Source organism: Barbus barbus (genome assembly GCF_936440315.1).
Source record: "Barbus barbus genome assembly, chromosome: 2".
Lineage (NCBI taxonomy): Eukaryota > Metazoa > Chordata > Actinopteri > Cypriniformes > Cyprinidae > Barbus > Barbus barbus.
The window spans coordinates 12,321,658-12,349,297 of record NC_136730.1 but is presented as its reverse complement, the minus strand read 5'-3'; the positions used below and the strand labels follow the sequence as shown (position 1 = coordinate 12,349,297).

The 27,640-nt window shown below is 35.7% G+C and overlaps 1 protein-coding gene across 1 annotated transcript in view; it reads left to right on the top strand.

Annotated features, from left to right (window-relative positions):
- The window catches only part of LOC306888058 (cell migration-inducing and hyaluronan-binding protein-like), a 145,890-nt gene that overhangs the window by 79,888 nt on the left and 38,362 nt on the right, over positions 1 to 27,640 (top strand). Inside the window, exons 9-13 of the mRNA XM_079446179.1 lie at positions 180 to 301; positions 1,230 to 1,377; positions 4,755 to 4,946; positions 23,196 to 23,365; positions 27,127 to 27,336. Of these exons, the coding sequence (XP_079302305.1) occupies positions 180 to 301; positions 1,230 to 1,377; positions 4,755 to 4,946; positions 23,196 to 23,365; positions 27,127 to 27,336 (842 nt within the window). The remainder of the gene's footprint in view (positions 1 to 179; positions 302 to 1,229; positions 1,378 to 4,754; positions 4,947 to 23,195; positions 23,366 to 27,126; positions 27,337 to 27,640) is intronic.

Here is a 27,640-nt window from a genome sequence, read left to right as displayed (position 1 = left end):
AAACCAGGGAGGGCGAACTGCAATTATCTCTGCATAAATAGGCTTTGACAGGCAGAATTGCAAAACAGGAAGATTAAAGATGTAAATGAGACTAATATCTACACAGAGCCTGTCTGTCGGGTAGCGCTGGAGGGGTGGCAGCTCTTTAATCGGTGTGTCTGTTTGTGTGTTTTTTTTAGAGGCTGAATGGACTGAATGGTTTGACCGCGATGACGAAAGGGGGTCAGGTGACTGGGAGAAACTGAGCGACCTCCACAAAGCTTTTCCAGAGCGTCTGTGCAGTAACCCTCTTGATATTGAGGTAAACATATGAATACTAACTTACTACATGCACACTCTGAAAAAAGGTTTTGAAGTACTAATAGGTACCTTTATGGTACTAATATGTACCTTTTATGGGTAAACAAGGTGCAAAGATAGCTTTTGTACCTTAGGCTACCACCCAAATTATAGCTCTTTACCTTTTGCTTTTCTGAAAGTGTACTTACTGAATTATTAAATGCTTATATTTTACATGTTATGTTATGGCTGATAATCAATATGGTGGTCAGTATTATTAAAAAATGTTTTAAATGTGAAAAAATAAGAAAAAAATAATGCAAATCTAACATTGGACTAACCAGACAAATAATAATTTAAAAATGCTATATATTGTGCATTCTTAAATCACATCCTTTTGTACTCATTACGCTACTGTTCAACATTTTGGGGTAATTTTAATGTTTTCATTTTAAGGCTCCTTTGTCCACCAAGGCTGCATTTATTTGACCAAAAATACAGTAAAAACAGTAAAATTCTGAAATAATATTACAATTGAAATAACTGTTTTCTATTTGAATATATTGTAAAATGTAATTATTTCTGTGATGCAAAGCTGAATTTTCAGCATCATTACTCCAGTCTTCAGTGTCACATGATCCTTCAGAAATCATTCTAATATACTGATTTGCAGCTCAAGAAATATTTCTGATTATTATCAGTGTTGAAACTTTGCTTCATATTTTTGTGAAAAGGATTCTTCAGGATTCTTTAACGAACAGTTCATTTGAAATAGAAATCTTTTGTAACATTAAAAAAGGTCGTCACTTTTAATCATTTTAATGCTTCCTCGTGAAATAAAATAATTAAAATCTTAAAAAAAAATCTTACTGACCCAAACTTTTAAACGGTAGTGTATGTGAGAGAATGACTATTTCACTGTATTGAAAAATGTCTTCCTTTGCCTTCAGGCTGAAACTCTTGATGGCATCCCTGCCAACATGACAGGAGAAGTCTTCTCCAAGTTTGACAGAAACTATGGCTTTGTATGCCTCAACAAAGAGCAGGTGGATGGGATTTGCCACAACTACCGCGTGCGTTTCCTGTGCGGCAAACTCGGTATGTTTCAAGCAGTCTGCTTTTGGCTTCTGGAGAAACTCTTTTCTATCAGTTACGCATGTCACTCCAAACCTTTATAAGTTTGTTCCAGAGGAACGTAATTGCAGATTTTAGGTATAATGTACCTCAAGCTGCTTTTTTTCATACAATGAAAGTGAATAACAGCAGTATGCTTATCTCTGTATGCATGGGGTCAAATGGCACAGCTGCTTACCTTTGTCTTAACAAACGTTTGCAAATGCAGTTATATTTGACCAAACAATTATATATTTCCCACACTGTAAGTAAAATGTTACAACCTTATAATTAGCAGCGCAGTGGAAATAGCAGCCTAATACTAATCAGAAAAATAATTAAAAAAAATTATAATATTGCTCTATATATTGTGTATTCTTAAATAAATCACATTCTTTTCCAGTTTTGGCATCCTTTTGTACACCAGGTTATTTTAGTATCAGTGAGTTACTATTTACAATATTTATTTAAAATGTATTTAAATTATTATAAATATTTAATATTTTACTATTTTGAATCAGTTTTTATTTTTATATTTTCTGTTTTCATTTTCATTTTAATTTTTTGTGATTTTGTTGTGTGTTTTTGTTATAGTTAATTTTTTAATTAACTTTAATTAGCTTTGCTTTGTTTTGCTTTGCTTTGCTTTGTTTTGCTTTGCTTTGCTTTGCTTTGTTTTGCTTTGCTTTGCTTTGTTTTGCTTTGCTTTGCTTTGCTTTGTTTTGCTTTGTTTTGCTTTGCTTTGCTTTGCTTTGTTTTGCTTTGCTTTGCTTTGCTTTGTTTTGCTTTGCTTTGCTTTGCTTTGTTTTGCTTTGTTTTGCTTTGTTTTGTTTTGCTTTGCTTTGCTTTGTTTCGTTTTGCTTTGCTTTGTTTTGTTTGTTGTTTTTTATGGTTTTAGTTGTTTTTAGTTTTCAGTTTTAGTTTTTGCAGTTTTAGTTTTAGTTAACTATAGTAACCCTGTTGCACGCATTACACTACCGTTCAAAAGTTTGGGGTCTGTAAGATTTATTATTTTTTTAAGATTTTGAAAGAAGTCTTTAAAGCTCACCAAGGCTGCAGTAATTTGATCAATGCGTATTTCCCATCTGTTTTATTCTGTTTAACAGCCATAATATCTGTCTTCATAAATTATTAGTGAAGCTTTGAACTTTGAGCAGACAGACAGTCATTTAAGGTTGCAGTGGCCTCTGGGACGGCATGGGGACGTGTGCCACATATTTGGAGCAGTTTCTGAACCCACTCTGTTTGTCTCTGTCATTAAAAAGGAATTGTCTTAGTGCTTATATTTTTCCATGCAGCTCCCTGTGCTACATTTTGCCACCCCCGTCAGTGAATAAACCAAAAGCCGAAAATGTGGTTAGGATGGATTACAAAAATAGTCCCGTACAGATCAAATCAAATGCATCAGATTGCAAAAGTTAATAAATTAATAAAATAAAACATTATCTACATCCATGCTTGAAAGTTGCTTGCACTTGGGACTTCCATCACTCATTAGCAATGTTCTACATTTTGCCACCCCCATCAGTGAATAAACCAAAAGCCAAAAATGTGGGTAGGATGGATTACAAAAATAGTCCCGTACAGATCAAATCAAATGCATCAGATTGCAAAAGTTAATAAATTAATAAAATAAAACATTATCTACATCCATGCTTGACAGTTGCTTGCACTTGGGACTTCCATCACTCATTAGCAATGTTCACAAAACTGCAGCTGCAAGCAGCGATATGACGTCTTTTGAAATCTTTTGTATTTATAGATTCATCAAAGATGCATTATTTCTGTGCCTTTGATCCTTAATTTAGGTTTCAGCACTTTTTATTTTATTGTATTTTTTTATATAAGATTTTCTAAAATTATTCTATCCTTTTTGATTGATAAAGTCTTGTCTTGACCTGTCCCGTTCCTTCTTTCATTTCACTTAAATGTCCTGCTTTAGCTCATAAACATGTCAGATTACGTGAGTTATATGGTTTGTGCATGACATTTGGTGTTTGCTTTAAGACGTTGATGTTGAATTTCAGAAGTAATTTCTGTCAAATGTAAGGAGAATTGGTAAAAACATCTTTTAAAAGTGATTTGTAATAAGTTCCACCTCAACAGCTTGTTTCAGGCCTCTCGGACAATTTCTGCTAAATGTCAGCTGTTTACAAACTTGGGCTCTTCCTCTTGTCGAATAAACTGTGCACTTTGCAGCCTATATTTAGACAAAAATGGATGAGAAAGCTTCAGAAATATACTTCTAGCTCTACTTTCCACACTGATTTTTATTCCACTAAACATAATCTTGAGCGCATGAGTGCACCAAAACTGACACTTTATTGTCAATCAAGTCAAACTGCTCTCAAAGATTGCAGGTCCACATCCCATAAATGACATATTTTAGGGCTCCTTCTGTCAATGATTTTAACAGAACTCAGAGGTCACAGAAATGCCCAGAGAACTGGATTCATCACTCACGTTTCAGGGTTTTATTTTCCCAGAATGGTTTGGAACATCTTGTTTATTGGTTGAAATTGGTTTGTGATAATCCAAACCATTGTCTGTCTGAAAATTCAGCCCAGGCTAGTTGATAATATGCCATTCAAGTAATTGCTAACATGCTGCCACGTAGCTTGAAAGTTTCTCATGCTGATTACAAGTCAATTCTTCATCTGGTTGTTTTTGCCTTGAAAGACATTTTGAAAAATTCTTGTCACATTATGACAGATTGTGGCCATTATGTGAACTTATTTTATGCATTGTCTCATGCATAACAAGGAATGCATGATAAAAATATGATTAATCATAGTTTCAAAATGCATTACTTCAGATTTAATGCATTCAGTTCCTCTTTTAGAGGATAAAAATACATAAAAGATGTCCTAGCAACTCTAAGAACATGAGTTTGACTTTTAAGAAACACATATGAAAAGTATTGCTTGAATGAACTGCAAGATGCTTTGGATAAAAGCACCTGCCAAATGCATAAATGTAAGAATAATGTCCTCATTAACGTTGGCATGTAAAATACGGCTGTGTCATCAAGTAACCTTGTGTCTCACAGTGACTTTACTTTCATTAAATGTCTCTTTCTGGATTTGATTTATGAGTAAAATTGGTTTTAGGGGATCATCTATCAATCATTTAATTACAAACGGGATCGTAAGATCTTGGTTCAGGAGAAACATTTCTGTCAGCTTTTGACTGGTCATGTATAAAATACAATTTGAGATGCAGCTCATGCACACATGTGTTTCATGCATCTTTAATGGCTCTCAGATCAGATTAAACTAACAATGCGTATAAATCTTTCTATAGGGCATGACAGTTATTGACCATATGTGCATTCTAAATAGGTGCGTTGTGTCCTTCAACAGTGCGTCCACAGGCCTCCATCTCCATAGACACCTTGTCTAACTGCAGTATTCTAGAGCTCGCGGACGAACCTCAGGGTTGGACGTTGGGTGACAGGATCGTGGTGGCCAGCACAGATTACTCCATGCACCAGGCTGAGGAGTTCAGCATCTTGCCTTGTCCTTCCTGCACGAGGAACCAGATCAAAGTGGAAGGTCAGTTATAGCTTTGAAACTCCTCATTAAAAGTGTAAAGCAATGCTGAATTTTAGGTCACTGTCGTCCATGCACTTCATCGAATATGCCACCCACATTTAGTGGTCGGCTGATGTATTGCCATGGCCAATATATGATAAGTTTTTCTATTAGGCCAATGTGTTGGAAGCGGGATATTTATTTTGACAGTTCTGAGAATGCCAGCATCTGAGTGCATTGAGCTCCCAATCTCTGCATGCATTTACTGTTTCTGTTTAACAGTTATGATTATAAATTATAAGACAGAACTGTCAATCTATAAAGTAAATGTGTACTGAAAAGTTTCATAGCGTTTGCTTTCTGTTTATGGAAGCTTTTTTCCACCACGGGATGCATAATAATAATAATAACAATAAAGGTCATTTGGACTTTTTTGATAATTCTGACTTTTTTTCCTCACGATTGTGAGATACAAACTTAGAGTTATGAGATGTGAACTTAGAATTATGATATAACGTCAGAACTGTGAATGATAAACTCGTAATTGCAAGAAAAAATTATTTAAAAAAAAAAGTAGTGGTGCATTGGTGTATAGATGCCCTGTTCAAAAAACATGATTTGTTAACAAATTCTATGCAGTGAGTAAACTTAACTCTTTGCATATTTTAATGCACAGTTGCGATTTTAATGAGTAAACTTTGCATTAGCTAGCACCACTAATAATTACAAGTACCTGCACAAAATAATTCTGCACGTTGTTGATTAGTCTTACTTAGCACTTATATAAATACACAGAAACAGGGATGCTGCATCAGAGAAAATGTAGAGTTCCAGCTGTTAGAAAAAAAACGCTTCCTCACAGGCACAAAAGTGTTCGAATTTCAAATAAACGCCTTGTAAAAATCCCTTTATCCTCATTCTCCGGAGGTTTGGAATGTCATACATAAGATTCAGGAAAGCACATCGCTCTCAAAAGGTGAAGATGATTGTTCCGGAGAACTTTGATGCTGAAGTGTGTGTGTGTGTGTGTGTGTGTGTGACTTTTCATTCTGATGTTTAAAGCTGACCTGTGTTTATCTTCCTTTGGTTTAATTATATTCAAGAATTTTACTCAAAAATGGCTGACGTTCAGAGCCTACGGAAAGCACTTCCTCTGTTGAATTCCATTGAAATGTTTTCCTGCTACAACTCCTGATTTTAATGCTAAAATAATTTTCTCCAAATTAGATGTAGCGCATCAGTGGACTCCAATTTCAGCAAGTCATACCACCAATTCAATTGGATTGAAGCCAGTGAAGTCTAGCTGGGCCTTTCCAGAATACTAACCTTTTGTCAAGCTATTTAATAGGCTGTTTCAAAATCTCTTGAGCCTACATAGACAGCATTTTAATGCATCATAGACGTGCTTCATATGCACCATTTGGTACCTTCTTTTTGGTGATTTTGTTTGTGGATCGTTTTTGGAAACAAAATCTCCATAATGCACTGCAATGAGGTTAGTAAAAAAAAAAACATCAGTTATATTTTTACAGCAATATTCCGCGTTCAATACAAGTGATGCTCAATCGGCACAATGTTGGTTACCATTTAGGGTCAGATTTACTAAACAGGGCAAATTCGTGTGAGATCACAATGATATAAATGTGCAGATTGGAGTGGAAAGAGCAGATGATCTACTGACAATGCGCAAATCGTGTGTATAGTCTACTAGCAACACAGGCACAAAATGAGTTAAGACATGCTTTTTTGGGGTGTTAAATAATGGCACAAATACCAGTATATTGGCTATGGCAAGCCTTAGTGAATCACCTTGCATTAAATATATATTTTTTGTCTGAAAGGGAAACTTCTACAAATGCATATGCAATAAGGTCAGCCTCAAAAATAACTGTTCACACCTTTTCATCTGTAATTTTTCACTGCATGTCTTTAGTAAATCCTGACAGTAGTTTTTTAACGGCAAAAGAGCGATTGCGTTGGTGCTAGCTATTAGTAAATCTGACCTTTTGATTTTTCTGGTTTAGGTGGTCTTTAAAAAAGAAAACTATGCATGTTCACATGAATTTTGTGTGAACAATATCACCTACTGTGTAAGGTTTTATCCAATTTTTGCAACTGTAATAATGCAAAAAAAAAGAGGAAAACTGGCTCCACTGACTTCCATTGTAAGGGCCTCCTTTTGCCTAAATAATTTTTTTTGTTTTAATAAAGATTGTTGCACAAATGCTGTTTATTGACCTTGTACTGAACCTGGAATATTTCTTTAATATTTAGAATAAAAAACATAATGGTGGGTAAAATGATTGAAAAGGAGAATAAAACATGTTTCATTTAATTCCAGTGATGGTAAAGCTGAATTTTCAGCATCATTACTCCAGTCTTCAGTGTCACATGATCCTTGAGAAATCATTCTAATATGCTAATTTGCTGATGAAGAATTATTATTAGCAATTGTTGTAATCAATAGTGCCGTTTCATATTTTTGTGGAAACTGCGATCCATTTTTTCAGGATGATTTACTGAATAGAAAGTTCAGAGATAGAACAGAAATATAATTTTTTGTAACATTATAAATGTCTTTACTGCCACTTTAAATACATTTAATGCATTCTTGCTGAATAAAAGCATTACTTTAAAAAAAAAAAAAACAACTGTTGATACTTCTAAGAGTATGACTGCTTTAGGTTGTAACCGTAGGCAGTAAGCAGCGATTCAGCTTCAATATATGTTTTGAAGCCGAGCCATAGTTTTTACTTTGCTTGAGGTCATTGTGCTGCTGGAGGATGATTTTGTCCTGAACACATTTCTCTGGTTGCTGACCATGATGCTGGTTGGTTCAGAACAGTGTTTTGTGGGCGGTTTGCTTTGCACTAAATATAGTCCTTCACTTTCAGACCAGAATGCTCAGAGTTAGTGCCATCAGACTGCAAAAGATTGCCGGTTTTCAAGAATTTCATGTAGCAAACTTCAGGTTTGACTTAATGTTAGCCTCTCCCAGAAGTCACTTCTTTCTAGCCGCTCTCGACGAGAATCTCTTTTAAAGTGTTGGAACGATGGGTGATGTCGGGATAGTTTCTCTCATTTCATCCAATGTGCTTTGCACTTCTGTCAGGGTTGTAGCTGGTGTCTTGTTAATTTCTTTAACAATTGCTCCTCTTGTTCAGTTGCTCAATTTGGTAGGATGGTTTGATTTTAGATGTTTCTGAGCTTTCTGCCATTTTTTCCATTTTGCTACAAAAATCACAGTGCACCACAGTGCTCAAAGGAAGCATAACAATCACATTCTCTAGTTTTTATTTTTTTTCCTCCTCCTAATAACTCAATTTTGAAGTTCCACAAGCTGCTTGTTTTTCTTTGAGGTCAAGAACGATCTGCTTTTTAGAATGGCAAACAAATTGATGTTTATTTTGCAGCAGTTGACAACAATTGAATATGGATTGGATGATAAAGGAAGACAGGTGTACCTAATGCATAATGCATTGATTAAGGCTGTTTGTTTTTGTAGGCTAAACAAAGTTGTTGGGTTTGGTTACGGTTAGCAGATCCAATTGAGATGCTCTGCTTTACTTATTAAGCTTGGCCTAATCTCTCAAGAAAACCTCACCTAGTATGAAGTATTTTTATGATTTTTCTATGAAATGCAACTTTGAAGAACTCTAGGGCTGCACAATTTAGGGAAAAAATATAATTTAAATTTTTCAGATTATTCAGATTTTTTTTATTTTATTTTATTTTATTTTATTTTATTTTAAAGGTGCTGTTTGTTTGTAGGGCTTCACAATTTGGCCAACATTTTGTGAATGTATATATGAACATACATACTGTACATACATACATGATTATAATTACTACATAAAAAATATCAAAGAAATAAGAAATATTTCCATCCCCAATATATTGTAATATTTCACTGTTCTCAATTTCTTCATTTTTGAATGTCAAATCACAATTAAACTTACTTGGACGCACCTCACTCTAAAACATGCATATATTTATTTAATCACAACCTTTAATAATCACACTAAGCAATATAACGATTTCAATTTTATTTCGATCAATCGTGCTGCCAATCTAAATTTAAAATTGCAGAGATTTCTGCAGGAATTCTCCAGGAATCCAATTTGGATACACCTTAATATGACTTTGCAGCTCAGCAGAATGAGAAATCGCTGGATGCTTTCTAACGACACTGTTTTTGAAAAACTATCAATGCCAAGGAAGATTAAATAGTTCTCAGCACAATATTGACATTGATTTTCAGCTGGTTTATTGTGGTGAAGACAGAGATATGTGCTACCAAAACCTTCTCTCGGTCACAGCAGAGAATCAGTGACTGCAGGTTTCACTCTCTGCTGAGAGGAGAGGTGCTTTTGTTTCTGAAGCAGAGTCTTGATTCCTCCTAAGGTTTCTTGCTCATCAAACCTGCCATCTAGGGATTTTTTCCCCTCTGGCACAATCACCTTTGGCTCACTCACTGCTGGTACTGAAGCACTATTTTCTGGTTTGAAAAAACGGCTTAAAATGCTGCCTCTCATGTACACTGTAAAACTGAATGATGGTTGTAGACCCTTAAAAATGACTGTTTTATTCTAAATTTTTATTCAGAATGTCACAAGTAATATAGTTAACTTAAATAAAACCAATTAATTTAAATAAGTCCATAAGAAACATGTTTTTCAGGTTATTTGAAGGCATAAAGATAGTCCAGATGCCTTAATCAGGTTAATTTGTGGTTATTTAAAAAGATCTATTAAAATGTTCAAATGTTTATAAATGTCCAATTTTCAATTTCTATTAAAAAAATACCCATTGGAGTCATTAATTATTTGCAAGTTATATCTAAAGTTCACTTTCAGATCATTAGCTATGATGTTATGCCGCATTAAAAGTCTGCCTTCAATCAGATTCCTCAGAAAATGCCTTTATTGTAGGTCAAAGAAAAAACAGCCAGATTTTATTGTGATAGACTAGGCCTATTATAAATATCACATCCATATGTATGCATACATTGGCTAATTCATATCTACCATGGTAAATCCACTGTTTTGATAACCATAGCACACTCTGCTCATTGTGTGGTCTGTAGAAATTTTAATCCACCCAGCAGTAGTGGACAAACTTAGACAAGACGTTCTACAAATCTCTTTAAACTCGCTGCTTTCAGTCAGATATTTGCAAATGGCGTATCTCTGGATAAAGAATGGCTTATTTAAATCTGAATGAGTGCATTCCATGCACATAAAAGGACACATTTCTGTTTGCTGATGCAGCTGTTGGGTTGAATTAAGGCAGGTATGGATTTCATAAGGGATTTAGATGAAGCATATTGACATGAAGCGGCTGTATTTGCAGTCTTGTGGATGCATTTGCTGCGTTTTTAGACTTTTTAGTGAAATGGAAATGCATAGTCAGAACTATTTTTTGTAATTAGATTTTAAATTAAATATATCTATAATCAACATTTCTCTCATTTCTATGATAAGGACGTTGTCTTTGATCTAGCTTTTGGAACGAATGTATATATATGTGTGTTTTTTAATTTATACATTTTTAATGAGGTTTATACTTTACAGTAATGAAAATTTGCTGAACATTTACTCACTCTCAGGCCATCCAAGATGTAGAAGACTTGCTTCATCAGAACAGATTTGGAGAAATTTAGCTTTACATCACTTGCTCACCAGTGGATACTCCGCAGTGAATGGGTGCCGTCAGAATGAGAAACATGCAGATTTTGTCTTCTCAAGATGTTAGTTGATGGACTGGAGTGGTGTGGATTACTTGTGGATTATTGTGATGTTTTTATCAGCTGTTTGGACTCTCATTCTGACGGCGCCCATTCACTGCAGAGGATCCAAGTGATGTAAAGCTAAATTTCTCCAAATCTGATAAAGAAACAAACTCATCTACATTTTGGATGGTCTGAGGGTGAGCACATTTTCATTTTAGGGTGAACTATGCCTTTAAACATAAAAAAAATATATATCACGGTGTAAGAAACATTAACATAATTCAAGATAAATTCAAGATTTAATTCTTATTATCTAACTTATTATCTTATGATATGTTCTCCAAAATAAGTCTTATGCACGTTTTCTTCTCAGTTTAATTTATGTTTCAAAAGTTTAAATATTTTTACTGGACAACAAGACAGAAAGGATTCATATTTTTTTTGCTGCGTTGCATTACTACAAGCAGTAGGATATGAATTCATCATAATTCAGTTAAATAATTATGCAAAACAAGCACGTCTGCAGTCAACTTTCAAATCTCACAGATAATCGCTCTCTCTGATGATGTTGTGGTGCGAACAGTCTCCCATTACATGCTCATACTAAACACACACAACTGTTCTGCACACAGAAAGGACACAATGTACTTTCACATTCTTTTATCAATTTGCTCTTATTATTTGTGCAGTGACTCAGTACTGCTGACAGATCCTATCACTCCAGTCCTCACCTCTACCTCAAACAATCTGATTTTTTTCAGTGTTTTTTACTGATCCGTGCCAGACAGAAAATTAAACCAGACAGAATCAAGATTCACTTATAATGTTTTGCTCTGAAAGTCATTACAGATGTCTGTACAAAGTGTGTGAAGTTTCCACATTGTCTGTAGTCGTTAAATGACGCTGTTAGCGACATTAGCCATTTCGATAACTTCCGTTGGACTGCTGCGTTCTCTCATTATGCTAAATTATCACCAAGTCTTGGATTGTCAACATGTCTTCTTTCAATTAGCACAGGTTTTGTATTTCCTTTTGGAACAGATTAGTCAGTCCTCATTGTTCTAAGCGTATGCATGAGGTGCATGAGCTCAGATCAATGAGGACTACAATCACTCAGGTCCAAAAAGAAATAAAAACCTGTGCTAATTGAAAGAAAACAATGTGACAAAAACATTGAAACCAGTATCTGGTAATAATATAGCATAATGAGAAATTTAGAAGCTATTTTTTTTTTTAGGCTGGTCATTTTTCATAAGCAACACTAGAAGTGTATCAAAGGCACAAATATATCAACAAAAAAAGTTTTTAAAAAGTCATAAGTCCAATGCGTTAATATTAACTACTAGCACTTCCAGGAAGAAGAAAGTCAAAATGACTAGAACAGAACATGAGGGTTACTCAAATAAAATGCATCCGTGTAATCATTTCCACATTGCATGGTAAGAAAACCTGCTGTCACAGTAAACCATTACTGAACATTTCTTTTACACCTGCAAAACAAATGTTAGCTGCATTGTTGATCCTTTGCAATTTGGCGTGACAGTTTGGCGTGACTTGCCTGGAACACTGCAAAGTCGTAAGTCGTGATTTGAAGTTATGACTTAGGATCTCAAAAACCTGCCTGGAATGCAGCATAAGATCTGAGAAGTTCAGTGTTCTAAATGGCATTTTAACTGAAATCGCCATGGTTACTAAAAAATATTCTAATTTAGAATGTTCCTGTAATACAATGCCAAGGGGCTATGTTGTTGATAACCAAACATCTCTAAAGCAAATGCTATATTCCAATTTGTTTCTTAAAACAAGTGTTGAGCAATGGAACGTCTTTGTTATTGGAATATGAGACTGGAATATTCCACATAATATTTCACAGACTTTGAATGGAACGCAGCATTTGTAGCAATTAGAACACCTCCCAATAGATTCAACATTTTTCCAAAACATTCCAAAGCGTTCTTTTCAAAACATATCAGCAAGTCAGCAGCGGTTTCTTATTGGATAACATGCGCAGTTTGCGCTCAGGTTCTTTTTTTGCTGTTTAGAGAGCCTAGGAAGGGTGTGATCTCTCATAGCACCTATTTCCAGTAGTACTTCTCTGATAATAGGGACATTTCATGTGTGATATTCTGCAGATAAAAATGCTTTAATACCCAAATAGCCTACTGTATTAAACAAAATATATAGTAGAAGCCTATATGGTATGAAAAGCATATTTTTTCAAACACAGTTAGTCCAAATCCACCACATGCAATGAGGAATTTTACATGTCATTGCCAAGCATTGCTCATATTTAATAAGCAGTTTGGCTTTAATATTTTGCTTTTTCATTGAGGAATTTCCAAAGAGCCTTTTCTTCTTTCTATACATTACATTGCGGGACATCAGTGTAATTGCTCCTGTCAAGTATTAGCAAGATTGTTCCTCTTTTCAGACACTGTCTCTTTATTTCTAAAGCTCCTTCATGTTTTCTTTCTGTTGGAGTAGACTGTGTGTGGCTTGTTAAATGCATGTTTTTTATGTTCTGAATAATTAATCCAGCTTTCCATTACAATCAAACACCGAACATCTGGAAACAAAGGCTAGTGCTTTGTTTTTCTTTGCACTTCTTTTGCATATCCAAGGAACTAAATACTTAAAAGAGGACACATAATTGTAGCTCAAGCAATCTAATTTTTTTTAAAAAATCTATGTGTGATAGTGTAAGATAGTTCAGCTATTTTTATATGCCAAGATTTGTCAAAGTCAACAAAGAATTACAGTTCAAAGTTTAATTAAATCGAATCACTGAAGCTAAAACTAGTTCATCCACTTGCATTTCAAAAACATTTGTTTCCATCATTACAAGAACTTTCACTAATGCTTTGTTTACCTTATTTTACCAGTTTATACTGTCAAAGGCCATTTATAAATTTAAATCCACTTCTTTAGGTTTTATTTATTCCTTATAATATTTTTTATATTATATATTTGCATTTTATATAAGGCAATTAAAAAAAATTATAGCTATGGCAGATCTCCATCCAATTCATTGGCCTTATTTCTGTCAGTCCTCTGTCGTGTGTGTCTTGTGTTCCCGCCTCATGTTTCCATATTTGGTTGGTTTCCTGTCCTTGTTTAGTGTGATTATTAGTTTATTCCGTTCAGCTGTGTTTGTGTAATTAGCCTGTGTATTTAAGTTACTGCCTGTTCAGTTTTGTGTTATCTGGTCTACTTGTTACTCCCCAGTGTTCCTGCCTGTGTCTACCTTGCCTTGTCTTGCCCTGCCTTGTTTGGAGTCATTAAAGACTGTTAATTTGAGTTTACCTCAATTATATATATATATATATATATATATATATATATATATACTGTATATAATGTACCGTCTGCAGCTCCGAATCATGAACAGGATCTTTTATCGCTGGGACCATTCCGTCTTTCAGTATCAAACGATGTGCAAATTCAGCATCGAACTGGGCTTTGTTTATAAACAACACACTTGCAAACTCTGTTGCTTCCCCGGAAAAACAAACCTCATCCACTGATCACATAACGCTGAGTTCTTTGGGAAGCTGAACAAGGTTATCTTTCCCTTACAACCAAAAACACACTTCTTTGAGACATTCTTCTGCTGAATGCAGCACGTTGATGGGTGCACTCTTGCTCTCGCTCTGCGATGCATTTACCAAAAGCATCGTTAGCCAACTATGGTCGTTCCATCGTTACCAACATAGTTCAATGATTCGCTGTTTCCCGAAACCATAGCTCAAATTAATATTTGCAAAGAGCGTCACAAACTTGCGTGGTTGGAACTACATCTCTCGACCTGTGGTTAGAAGCATAGTTTCTTGTTAGTAAAACATTTGGGCTTGAATAAATATGCTCTTGGGCATAGTAAACCAGTTAACATGCAGTATAATCTATATATTCCATTTTGTCTAAATACAAATGTATTTTAATCTATGTACTTTTGCATATTTTCAATAAGCACCGTTTTTGAAGAGTGCACATGTGCATAAATACCTAAGGGAACCCGGAGTATGACATAAGAGGGAACCTGCAATAAATCAGTCATCAAATAATGCAAACTGACAGGGAACAAAAAATGCATGAAGTACATGTAGCATTAGACCCTCCCTTTAAAGGGGTCATGTAATGCGATTTCAAGTTTTCCTTTCTCTTTGGAGGGTTACAAGCTGATTGTGCATAGATTAGATCCCTGAAGTTGCAAAGACTAAAGTCTCAAAACCAAAGAGATATACTTTATCAAAGTTAAGACTGCCACGGCCTCCTAAAACGGATCATTTAAATACACCCCCACATGTCTACGTCACAATGTGGAAATATTTGCATCATGCCACTCAAATGTTCACGCAAAGAAAGAAGGCGTGGTTTCAGTAACCGCAGTAATGTTGATGCAGCCGTGTCAGGGAGACCCTGTGTGTTTCTAGGCGAAAGCAAAGACACTTTATTTGGCCTTCTGAAAGTAGATGCATTATCCTAAAGGAGTGAATGTCCAGCGCTCTCTCCACCCTCAATACCACGACTGAGGTGCCCTTGAGCAAGGCACCGAACCCCCAACTGCTCCCCGGGCGCCGCAGCATAAATGGCTGCCCACTGCTCCGGGTGTGTGTTCACAGTGTGTGTGTGTTCACTGCTGTGTGTGTGCACGTTGGATGGGTTAAATGCAGAGCACGAATTCCGAGTATGGGTCACCATACTTGGCAGTATGTCACTTCACTCATTTAGGAATCATTAAGATTACTTACAACAGAACAGCACAACCCAGATGTTATCACAACGCATTTTATGAATGACAGGTAAATCTGACTTTGCTATGACAATCTGGTGCTTCTGAATCAGCGACTGTATGTTTTGTTAGTAGTTTAAGTATTTGCTATTGACTGTTCAAATGCGGAGTTTTGTCACTGTGTCTGTCACGCGACTCTGTTCGGGATTGAACTGATGGTAAAACTGAGGACATTATTAACTGTCTTTACATTTATTTTGAAAGCTAAAGCTCACGATTATGGAAAGGTGTCGTTACAATTCTGACGCGTGCTTGTAGTGTTCAGCCAATCACAATGCACTGGGTCAGTTGGCCAATCAGAGCAGACTGCGCTTGTCGAAAGGAGGGGCTTTGTAGAAAACGACATGGTTGAGAGACGCGGGGCATAGAGGACCTAAAATAATGTACAGTATTTGAAAAATAATGTATTTTTTGAACATTAAAGCATGTCAACATATTCTGTTACACCAAATACACAAAATAATGATCTTTAAAAAAGCATCATATGACTCCTTTAAATGCTAATATCCATGTAATCAATGTTACTACTTTATTTCATTATGTTGACAACCTCCAAAGATGCCACTTGTTTTGCATTGTTTTGCAAAAGCATTACTCACATTTTCTTCCGGAAAAGTAAAAGTCTATTTATGTGACAGTTTTCTGTCTGTACTGCAAACTGCTGATCTCAGTTGTTGTACAGCAACGTCCCTTGGTGTCACCTGACGTCTGCTTCATTACTATAGCAACCAGAAAGATACTGCTAAAAATGACTGTCTGTACCACCTGGACACGCCGAGCCAGTTTGATTCCTTAAAAATGAATGATTGAATCTGAAAAACCGTCCATCATATGAACATGCCACTTAATGGGAGCAGGTTTTGCTGAGAAATGTGTTTGTGTGTGCAGGAAAACTCTTGTTCTGTGGTAGTTGCTTAGACTTTGTTGTTGTTTGTCAAACTTCGCACTCTTTTTATCTGTCTCTTTTAGCCTCTCATCTGTCTTTTCATCTCACGCTTTCTGTCTCTTTCAAAAACAACTGTTTCAACATCATTAAAAGCATTTCCAGCTGTTCCACTGTTGATTCCTCATCTCAGGCATCCTCATAATTTTTTGTGACAGCTCTCCGTTCAGCAGACAGGATGGATCTATTTTAAGAGCCAAGTCAGTTCCTCGCTCCTTCAACGGAGTGACTCATGCCACTAGACAAAGCTGCTGTTTATTAAACCCCAATAATATCTATTCCTGTCATTGCACAAGTAGCTCTGGGGGGGTTTGTGCAGGTAAACGCCGCTGATTCACTTGGACGATTGTATTTATCACATTGTCTAAACCATGACAGTTAGCTGAGTACATTGCATTTTGGAAGTGCTGACATTTGTTGTTTCATTGCCAAGTCATAATGCGACATGCATGGCTGTGTAATGGGAATATATTTCTGTCAGTAAAGTCATGCAAAGTTGTCTATAATGCATAGATACTTGCATCATCTGGAAAGCATCTTCTATTTTAATAGTCATATTTGAGTAAACATCTGTCAGATGAAAAGGCACACAGTGAATGGCTGATGGTTTTATCCAGGGCTGTCCAAACTCGGTCCTGGAGAGCCGGTATCCTGCAGAGTTTAGCTCCAACTTGCCTCAACACACCTGCATGGAAGTTTCTAGTATGCCTAGTAAGAGCTTGATTAGCTGCTTCAGGAGTGTTTAATTAGGGTTGGAGCTAAACTCTGCAGGACACCGGCCCTCCAGGACCGAGTTTGGACAGCCCTGGTTTTATCTAAAGTGACTTACGGTATAGTGCGTTGAAGCTGTGCATTTTATCAGTACATGCATTCTTTTGATAATCAAACCTGCCATCTTGTCATGTCTAGTGCCATTGGATCTACAGGAATGAATGGATGGATCTATATAGAAAAGCATCAGCAATAAAAGAAAAGAGAATGAATGAAAAATGAGTGATGCTCGCCATTTATAGCATGTAATATTATGCTGTTGCTTTAATGTTTAGCAACAGCATAATATTTATGTGTATATATACAAATAATTTATTCCTGTGATGGAAAGCTGAATTTTCAGCATCATTACTCCAGTCTTCTTTGTCACATGATCCCTCAGAAATCGTACTAATATGCTGATTTGCAGCTCAAATTATATATATTTGCATTTTATATAAGCCCATTTATTAATTATAGCTGACAGATCTCCATTTTAATATTTTTAGTATTGTATATTGTATATACTGCATGCATGTGTTTGTGTTTGGTGTGTGTGTATGTATACACACACACATTATCCTTCAGAAATCATTCTAATATGCTGATTTGCATTCTAAAACGCTTGATTGCTATTTTACAAATAATATTTATTTTTATTATCAATACTGAAAACAGTCGTGCTTCTTCATATGTTTGTGAAAATCTTGATTAAAATTTTTTTCAGGATTTTTAAATGAATAACAAAGTTCAAAAGAGCAACATTTATTTGAAATAGGAATCTTTCATAACATTAAAACACAGGTTTAACTATCACATTTGATTCATGAATGCATCCTTGCTGAATAAAAGATTTAATTTCTTTCTTTCTATCCCCAAATTTTTAAATAGTAGTGTACATTTTTATTGTCATTACATTACTTTAGTCACATATAAGTAACTTAACTAACATAGATATACCAGATATTGAAAAAACAGATATGAAATAATCACTTGCAAAATGACAGTCAATCCTTAAGACTTAAGACTAATTTAAACAATTTCTGTGCAATGTGAGCAAAGAATAATATTCTGGACTCTATGGCTCAGCTTCCTTCTTCAGTGTTACTTAACTGTGTGTGTGTATTTTTGTTGTTGTTGTTTGTTTTTTGGGGGTGTATTTTATCATCCGACAATTGAAAATCAAGTCGATTTGCTTAGAAAAGTACCACTTCATTTGAAGTATCCCAACCTGTGCAGAACAAGATTCACACCAAAGTTAATTACTCCGTGGTAGTGGTTTGTTCAGATCACTAATCGTAAGTATGAGCAATAGCAGTGTATATAATGCAGACGCGTTTTCTAATAACTGCATGTGTGTGTGTGTGTGCAAGCAGTGTCTGTCGAATGGGAATTAACATCTCACCTCGGATACCGTTTGTTCCATAACTGAATTAAAGATAATGAGGTGTTATTCTATATATAAATATATATATCTATGATGTTACTGAGAGTACGGGTCAAGGTCTGCTCAGCTTGTGTGCACGTCACTGTGACACACACACACACACACACGCACTAATTAAAAATGGACACAACTGGAACCGTATTGAAAGTCTGCTCACGTAGGTCCTTCTGCCAGCAACCCCTGGCCTGTGTGTGTGAGACAGTGAATGTGTGTGTTTACTGAGTAATTCCTCAATAGAGCCCATAATTAAGACCTTAATGGCACCGAATGCATGTCTGCTTGAGAATCAAGGCCTGGATGTGTGCATGCGCACGTGTTTGCGCACCGAGACCTCTGGCGAAGCAGAGGTCACGCATTCATTATCCGCCGAGGTTGTAATTTGTCTCGACTGCCTGCGCAATTAGAGCAGGTTTGCATCGCACGTGGGCGACAGCAAACAAGGGAAGATGTCACAGAAACAAAGCGCCTGGTGTATTCATCACGATGAATTCAAAGATGCGTGTTGCTGATACGGCGCTAATGATGCTCTCACAGGAGATTGATGGCGAGCGCTTGTCTCTCCGTGTTTCTGTCTCTAATGCGGAAGTGTAGGACGCTTTCTCACTTTAAGACTGCTATGAAAGCCATTAGACAGTTTTCCAGTCCTGAGGAAACTCAAGAGGATTAAATGCCTCTTCAGTTGTCTTGGAGATGCCTGTCTCATGCTGAGCGAACGCGCGTTTGTTTGTCTGAACGCGTATCACTCGGCATTAGAAACGAGCTCGATGGGAGAAGGTTTCATGTTTTATTAGATTATAAAAAAAATTATTTTATTTGACTTATTTTTTATTATTTTTGTAGATGTATTATTTTTATTTTATATGATTTTATTTGTATTTATTATTATTATTTATTATTAATATTATAAAATATTTTTTTATTTTTTTATTTTGTTGATTGTACACATCATTCAGCACGGAAATGTATTATATATGTTACAGTATTTATAAAATATAGAGTTTTTTATTTTAGTTTCTATTTTGATTTATTTTATATTATTTCTTGACTGGACACCATTGTGTATTATTTAATGTTTGGAGCAAGATCTAAAGGTTTCAAGTTTTTTTATTTTAAATGCTATTTTATATTATTTTTTATTTTGTATATTATTTTTATTTTAGATTATTTTATTATTATTTATAATATTATAAAATAGTTTTATTTTATTTTTTTAATTATAATATTATAAAAAATTGTTTTGTTTAATTTATTGTATTTTATTTTGTTTATATGGAGAAAAACTAAAAAAACTAGCCATAGTAATTATAACACATAACTACTTCAAGTTCACTTCTCAAAAGAAGTCCCACTGTTAACTATTTAAACAACTTTTCATCTCAAATAGCTTTTTCAAATGTCACAGATATTGGTGATAGAGCTAAACTCAACCAAGAATATTATTTTAATTAGGAGGGTCAGACTCGCCGAAACCCGCCCATCGTCCCACCCTGATTGGATCATTCCATTTGTTCATAAGTGAAGGCAATCATGTGTTGATGGAGCATCGTTCTGTGTGCGTGTGTCATTTAGCTGGGTGTTGATGGGCGGTGAGTATTTTTGCTTGGCTGTGAATTAGGTGTTGATGTTTTTGGTGGCGTGTGTAAGTATTTTGGTTGTGTGGGTGCGGATGTGGAGTCACAGGATGTGTGCGTGTGAGAGGGTCTTGTACACTTCTTTCCTTTTTCCATTCTATTTTTTCAAAACTTCTCATCTGTTCACACTCTTTGGGAACTGAATGCATGTGATGAATTGTCAATGAATCATTCTTTTAAAATGATTCTTGATTCACTTGATCTGATGATGTTCATTTTAATCTGTCGACATTTAGCAAAGTGCTAGCAACCAGCCATAACATTGTCTAATATACTGAAAAATGCAGTGAGCCAGATTCAAACTCGTCTTGCCTGCATGAGCACCGAAGTTTATTGTGTCAGAGAAAATGCACTAACTGCTAGGCAATGGTTCAGATACATGATACATGGATTTGCATGTTCCTCTGTGTGTGTGTGTGTGTGTGTGTGTGGTGATGGAAAGACACCCATCTGTTGGATTTGCCCCACTGCTGATCGGGAAGCAGTTTCAATCTGTTGACCCTTGTTTGTTCTGAACTTTGACCCGTTCCTCATCTGTGTGTTTGGTGCCAGCTGGCCGTCAGCTCATTTGATGGTGATTCTAAGCATGTGCATACACTGAGGTGTGTGATTGAAATAGATCAGCATTCATCTTATCAGCATGCAGCCAATAAAATGGCGTGCAACAATTAGGCAGCTGCTGACTGCTGTTTGTTTTTAAATGAAAACAGTCAGGGATATGAAATCTGTCTTCATTTTAGAAAGAAACTCTTTTGGTTTTCTAAAATGTTTGGTTTACCACATCAAAATGTTTATCGATACCGCATAAATTCTATGTTGATGCTTCAAATATTGCAAAAACAATTTTTGATGAGAACTCAAATTAATATTGTCACATGACAGAATTAGCCTACAATCAGCACCCATAATGTTGCTCCTGTTAAAGCACTGCTTCTCTGTATTTTTTAAAGGAGTGTTAACTCTGTTATATTGATATTATTAAACTGTGTTTAAAATTAATTAATATAATTTAATTTATGGACCCTAAAAATGATTCATTATAATGATATATATATATATATATATATATATATATATATATATATATATATATATATATATAAAATATTTTTTTATTATAATTAATCATTTTTAATTATATTATATAATAATATTGCTTGATGAATTGATTTTTATTTTGTCTTGTTTTTATGGACCCTAAAGGCTTTCATACAGGACAATACAAAAAGCTACTCCACTTTGCTGATAAGATGAGCTGCTCCACTTACATTCTGATATTTTAATTTAAATCATCTCATTATTTATTACTATTTTACTTGGGCTGTTAAAGATACATGTATGTAAATTGCTTCATTAACAGGCTGGAGACAGCAAATTTCACACGTTTTATGCATTTTCACTTTTGTCTATTACAGAATCACACAACAAGTTCTCTTCTGAAATGCATGAACGTATTAAAGTATTTTACACTGGAAAATCTGAGAAGCAGAAGACTTTGACAAAGATCTCTATGTGCCAAGGAGAAGCATTTGAGATATTATAGAGATCTGGTTTGTGATTTCTCTTTCTCCGTGTCCTGCTCCTGTGCCAAACACATCTGTAAGCCTCCCTTGATTGTTAGACAGACTCTTAGTCTAGCCGTATAGTGACTGTGTAGTCATTTTAAAAATGAATAAATGAGTGTTGAGAGGATCTCATCCATTATGAGGAGCAATTTGTCAACATGGCCCAGTCTCTCGGGACGCGTCGGAGAAAGACAATGTGGGAAAGGAGAGAGCTGGGCACCCTGTTTGTGATTATCAGATGAGCTCTGAGTCCTGGAGCATCTTCAGCCCAGTATCTGGGTCAGGCAGGAAGAATGTCTGAGGGTGGAATGACATCTCTGTCTTTCTCTCTGTCCCTCTACGCCTTCTCCAATTTGAGCCATGAAATTCCCACAAAAATATATGATAACTCAAGAATTGTCTCGCTTGCTCTCCCTCATTTGGCCTATTTTTCTCTCTCAGCTTTTCTCATATATATCTGCATGTATTGTTTCTCTCGTAATCTCTTTTTCTCTGCATGCCTGCTGCCGGATCTCAGTCCTGCTGCAGAACTTGTGGTGTCCAGAAACTCTGAGAACTTCATATATTATGTGTGAGACTGACTTTTTCAGTGGAAAAAGACAAACAGACCAGACAATAATTGACTGAGAGATATATCTGGGGCTGGGAGAATTTGTACTGGAAGACGCGATAAACCTCTCCATTCTATCCATCTATCCATCTATCTTACCATGGTATATGTCTGTAAAAACTACGGTAACCATGATACATGCCCAAATATGATGCTGTTTAGTATTATTTTTGGGATGGCAATAAAATGCAGTTAAAAATACTTTTCTATGGAAATTTGTCTTAGTACACATACAAAAAATACTGTTGTTCTTCTTCAAATTATATAAATGACACAAAAATATAAAATTAGGCATTATGTATAAATTATATTCTTATTCACGCTATATAAACAGAGCAATAAATAATAAAAAAAAAAGCATTTAAGACAACTTCATATGGAAAGTAATGCATTATTCAGCAACAATAAAAAAAAATGTTGTAAAATGTTTCCCAAATTATGCACAGTTATACATTGTAATTATGTACTGTGCTCAAATGTGTAATGAATAAATTTTATGTGATTTTGTCATTCAACATTGTAGTCTAATAGCTGCTTACCTTGAGTTGCAGAATTAAAGTTGTGACAGTTGAGTACATGAAGTGCAACATTCCACACTTAATTTTTTGATTAATTAAATGCGTCCTCCGGGTATTTAAAGTGGAATTATTTGTAACTTTCAGTGTGAACGCACTCCTTGCATTATTTACACTACAGAACAACACAGAATAGTGCACAAGCATGAAAATTGGGACACCTATTATGAAAGATTACAAAGCTGAGCTGTGATGAAGTTGTGTGTGTTTGTGTGTGTACGTGCTCCAGGTAAACCAGTGTACCTTCACATCGGAGAGGAGGTGGACGGTGTGGACATGCGGGCAGAGGTCGGACTGCTGACTCGCAACATTTTGATTAGAGGCGAGATGGAGCCGACCTGTTACGGCAACGAAGCCTGCAAGTTCTTCTCCTTTGACACGTTTGGTGGCCATCTTAAGGTAACCCGACCCTCCTGTCACTTCAAACACGCTTTGCTGTGTTAAATACCATCTACCGTTGTCTTGTAATGCCTCCATCCATCCACTAGCTCATCCGAACATGGATGTTCAGACCCTCAGAATGAGATATCACAGCGATGGCACCTCTAGCTAGACATTAACACTCTGTCAAACTAGCAGAACGGATATTTTTTTGCTTTGGCTCCTGCGAAGGGCCTTGTCAGTGTGCATGAGTGTGTGTGTACGTTACGGGGCGACTCAAGCATCTGACCTCTCTAGTAATTGGCCCAGATCCGACTGTTCCTTTCCCCTTCTCACCTTCGCTGTCATGCAGAAGGTTGGCCCGTTTCTCCACTCAAGAAGAAATTTCCATGTGCAACAACTAGGCCATCCTGTCTTTCAAGTTGTGAGGAAACTGCTTGTGACGAAACCTGCCACAGAAATGATAAATGTTAAAATATGTAAATTGTTGTAATTCTTGCTAATAAAGAATAGTGGCCCATAAATATAAATTCTGTCATTGTTTATTAAACCTCATGTCCTTCCAAATCCAAATGGCTCTCAACAGTGTATTTGTATTAGTATTTATTACTTAAATAATTACTGCTAGGATATTTCATTTCACAGACTATTTTGAAGTCTTTGAGGCATTGCATTTTTGTTCATGTTTATTGTTTTATTTTTAGTCTCCACCTAGAAGCAACCATTTAACAACACCCTAGAAACCAGACAGAATATTCTCGAAACTCTTTAGCAATCACTCAAAACAACTTGTGTTGCAACAGATGAATATTTTGATAATCGATTAATCTAAAGATTGTTGGACAGATTAATTGGAACGAATCACTGAGTATTTCACAGATTAATCAGTAGGCCTTGATCGATTATTCAGCTTTTGTAATTCATTAAAATATTGAGTTATACATATGCTAAACATTTGAATATAAATATAGAGCTGCTCTAAAGCAGAGAATCAAGTTGTAATTTCAACTGAAATGACACTGACACTGTTTTTTTCATGTTTAATGAAGTAAAGCTTCATGCTTTAAAGTAGTCTATTAGTCTATATGCTACGTGAATTTACTGGATTGTCGATTGCAGAGCCACATTGCTATGATCAGATGCTTTCTTAACTGCTGTTTTCTCACTGCTGTCATGTTTATTTTGTTATTGAGAGAAAATCACACATCCATCCAAAAGCCACTCTCAGCAGCGTCGGGATGTTCACTAACAGTAAACCACTGCTTGCTTATATCGAACTTATTTTTTCCCCTAAACGAAGAACGACAAAGAACTTCGCCATGAGTGTTTTGGGTCCTTCACATGACAGCATTTTCTGTTTGTAGTTTTGTAAAACTTTCCCAAACTCTTCTTCTTTTGCTTTTAATGATGGCTGGCAAATCAACTTAAAGGAGCATTACCTCTACCTACTTGACTGGAGATTGACAGGAAAACACACACACACTAAATTCCAGTATTTCTCAGATAATTTATTAGGAGACTACAAACTTTCTAAGATGTGTCCCCAAGCAAATTCTCTTGTGTCATGTTTTATTTTCCAATTTGCATCTCTATCTTTATTCTCTGGTACAATTTTACCATTTCTTGTGCATTGCAGCAGGTGTGAAGTCTAGTTTTCCTATTCTATGTAATGTTAGATTTAATCCAGCATGGTTTATTCTAATATGTTTAATTATCTCCTCCTTTGGGTTCCTGTTCAGCCTCATACTCATGCCTACATGTTTTTGTATAGTGTATAGATGTTGTCCTGTGTCGTCTGTGTCCCAATATTCCTACCATATTTTGTGCGTATGATCCTTTATAATAGTTTTATTCTCTGCTCTACTTAATGGTACTTGTATATCAACTATTTCATGTTTTATTATTCCTTTTGCCAAAAGATCCACAGTCTCATTTTTTTCCTTGCCTACTTGGGCAGGAACCTTTCCCAAACTCTATTGGTTTGGCTTTGTTTTTACTATGACATAGTGCTGTATCTTCTTAATTGGATTGGATGTGGGAAAGCTGAATCACAGTCTTGCTCTACTGCACCACACTGGTCAAACTGCATTATTGCAGGCCCTTACGTTATATGAGATCAAAAATCTGTTCAACAACAAAAATATTGGTGACGGGCTCATAAATGGTTTAATTATTTGGTTGGAATGAGTACAGTAATTTAATGAGAGCTGTATCCGTGTTTGGGTCATCATGTCAGTCAAAAATGCGCTTCACTCACACACCCACAACATGTTCATCCTGCTTGTTTAGAGCAATGAACCGACTGACACACTTAACACCCGACCGGACGATTTGGGCTTGTGTTTATGGTTTTCAACCACAAGGGATCGTAAAAACCGTGAGGCCGTACTGTCACATTCTTATGATATTTGCCAGGCAGCTAATCTAATTTATCAAACATTTAGAGAAATGTCAGGCCGGGGTGAATCCGTACATTTGGCCGTCCAAAAAAATGAAAGACATTAATTGGAGCCACCTTACGTGTGCCACCTTCCCCTGGGAAACGTCAAATCATCTTACTTTCACTTGCATTCTACTGCATCGCGCAGATATGACGTGCAACATATTTCACGTCCTTTGACTTGAAATGATCTGATGTAGGTCACAAAGAAGGCAGCCATGAAATCCCAAAGCGAACATTCTGCCAGACGTGCGAGAACGAGAGAAGAGAGGAAATCAATCTAGCTGACACCTTTACTTCCTGTCCTTGCATATATTCACACATAGACTGGCGTGCATGTCTCAAATCTTATTCTGAAAGGGTGATGATATTTACATTTCTCACTTTTGATGTTCTTTCATCTAGATTCTCGAGTTTCAGATTTTGGATTTCCATGTTAAGAAGCACAACTTGCATAGACCCTGGGACTACTTGTGATCAGATCACCTAACTAGGACATTAATACATAAATTAATAGAATGGAATCTTTTGTTCTTTGTTTCAGGGGTTCCAAAATTTTTTTTGTCAGCTGAGCCCCTTTGACTTATTTTTGAATATTTACTTGAAACACTGAAAAAAGTTGGCGTTGAAACAATTTTGACTCAGAAATTGCTAGTAAATTTCAGAATTAATTACAAAGAAATGCCAAGTAAGACATTGAATTGAAAATGAAACTTTGAAAAATATTTTTACAAGTGCTTTTTTATGATTTTAAGTTAATGTTTCAATTTAACAACACACTTGCATGTTCAAGGTTTTCTGATGTCAGTTAATGGTCGCATAAAGCATTTTTCCGCCACAGAATAAAAAAATCAAAAAAAGTAGTTGCTACTTTTTTGCTCACAATTCTGACGTTTTTCTTGCAATTCTGCTTTGCTTTTTCGCAAATTCTGATTTCACGTTTCGCAATTCTGATTTTTTTTTTTTCTCAAAATCCTATATCTCACAGTTCATGTGGTTTTTTTTTCTGCATAAAGGTAATTGCAACTTTTTTTATCTCACAGTTCTGACAGTTCTGCAGTTGTGCAATTCTTGGAATTCTGACTTTTTTTCTCTCAGAACTGCAAAAAAAAGTCATACTTATGAGATATGAACTGCAATTGCAAGAAAGAAGTCCAAATTGTGAGATAAAAGTTGCAATTAGCTTTCATACAAACATGGCATGCAGGCAAACAAGTAAATATTGTTTAACACCCAAGACAGATATGAATATCATTAAAAGCCATGAATAGAACCGTTAAAGTAAAAAATAGCACAAAAGAGTGATTTTTTCCCCTGCCTCTTATGTTTTATTCTTCAGACGGAGCGAGGTTTCCACTCTGTGCATGTGGAAGGGGTGGAGTTTAAGCACATGGGGCAGCAGTCTATGGGTCACTACCCAGTCCACTTCCATATGAACGGGGATGTGGATGAGAAGGGAGGCTACGACCCGCCAACTTATGTGAAAGACCTGTCCATTCATCACACCTTCTCCCGATGCGTCACCGTCCACGGCACAAACGGGCTGCTGGTGAGTTTCAGACACAGAGGCTATGTATGCATGAAAAGATGCATAATGAGTCTCTGCTGCAACATTAATCTTTATTTTGATAGAATGGAATCTTTTGTTTAGTATTACCTCAGTTTTCACACAATGTTGCCATAGACAACACAGTAAAAAATATCTAAACAACCATAAAACAACATAAAATTATTTGAGAAGCAAAATATATAAGATAATAAGACTTTTCAGACAATGTATCCTGAATGACATTTTTCGTAACCCAGTGACAATTTTTTTTTTTTTACCTTTTACTTTAAGTATAAACTAATCT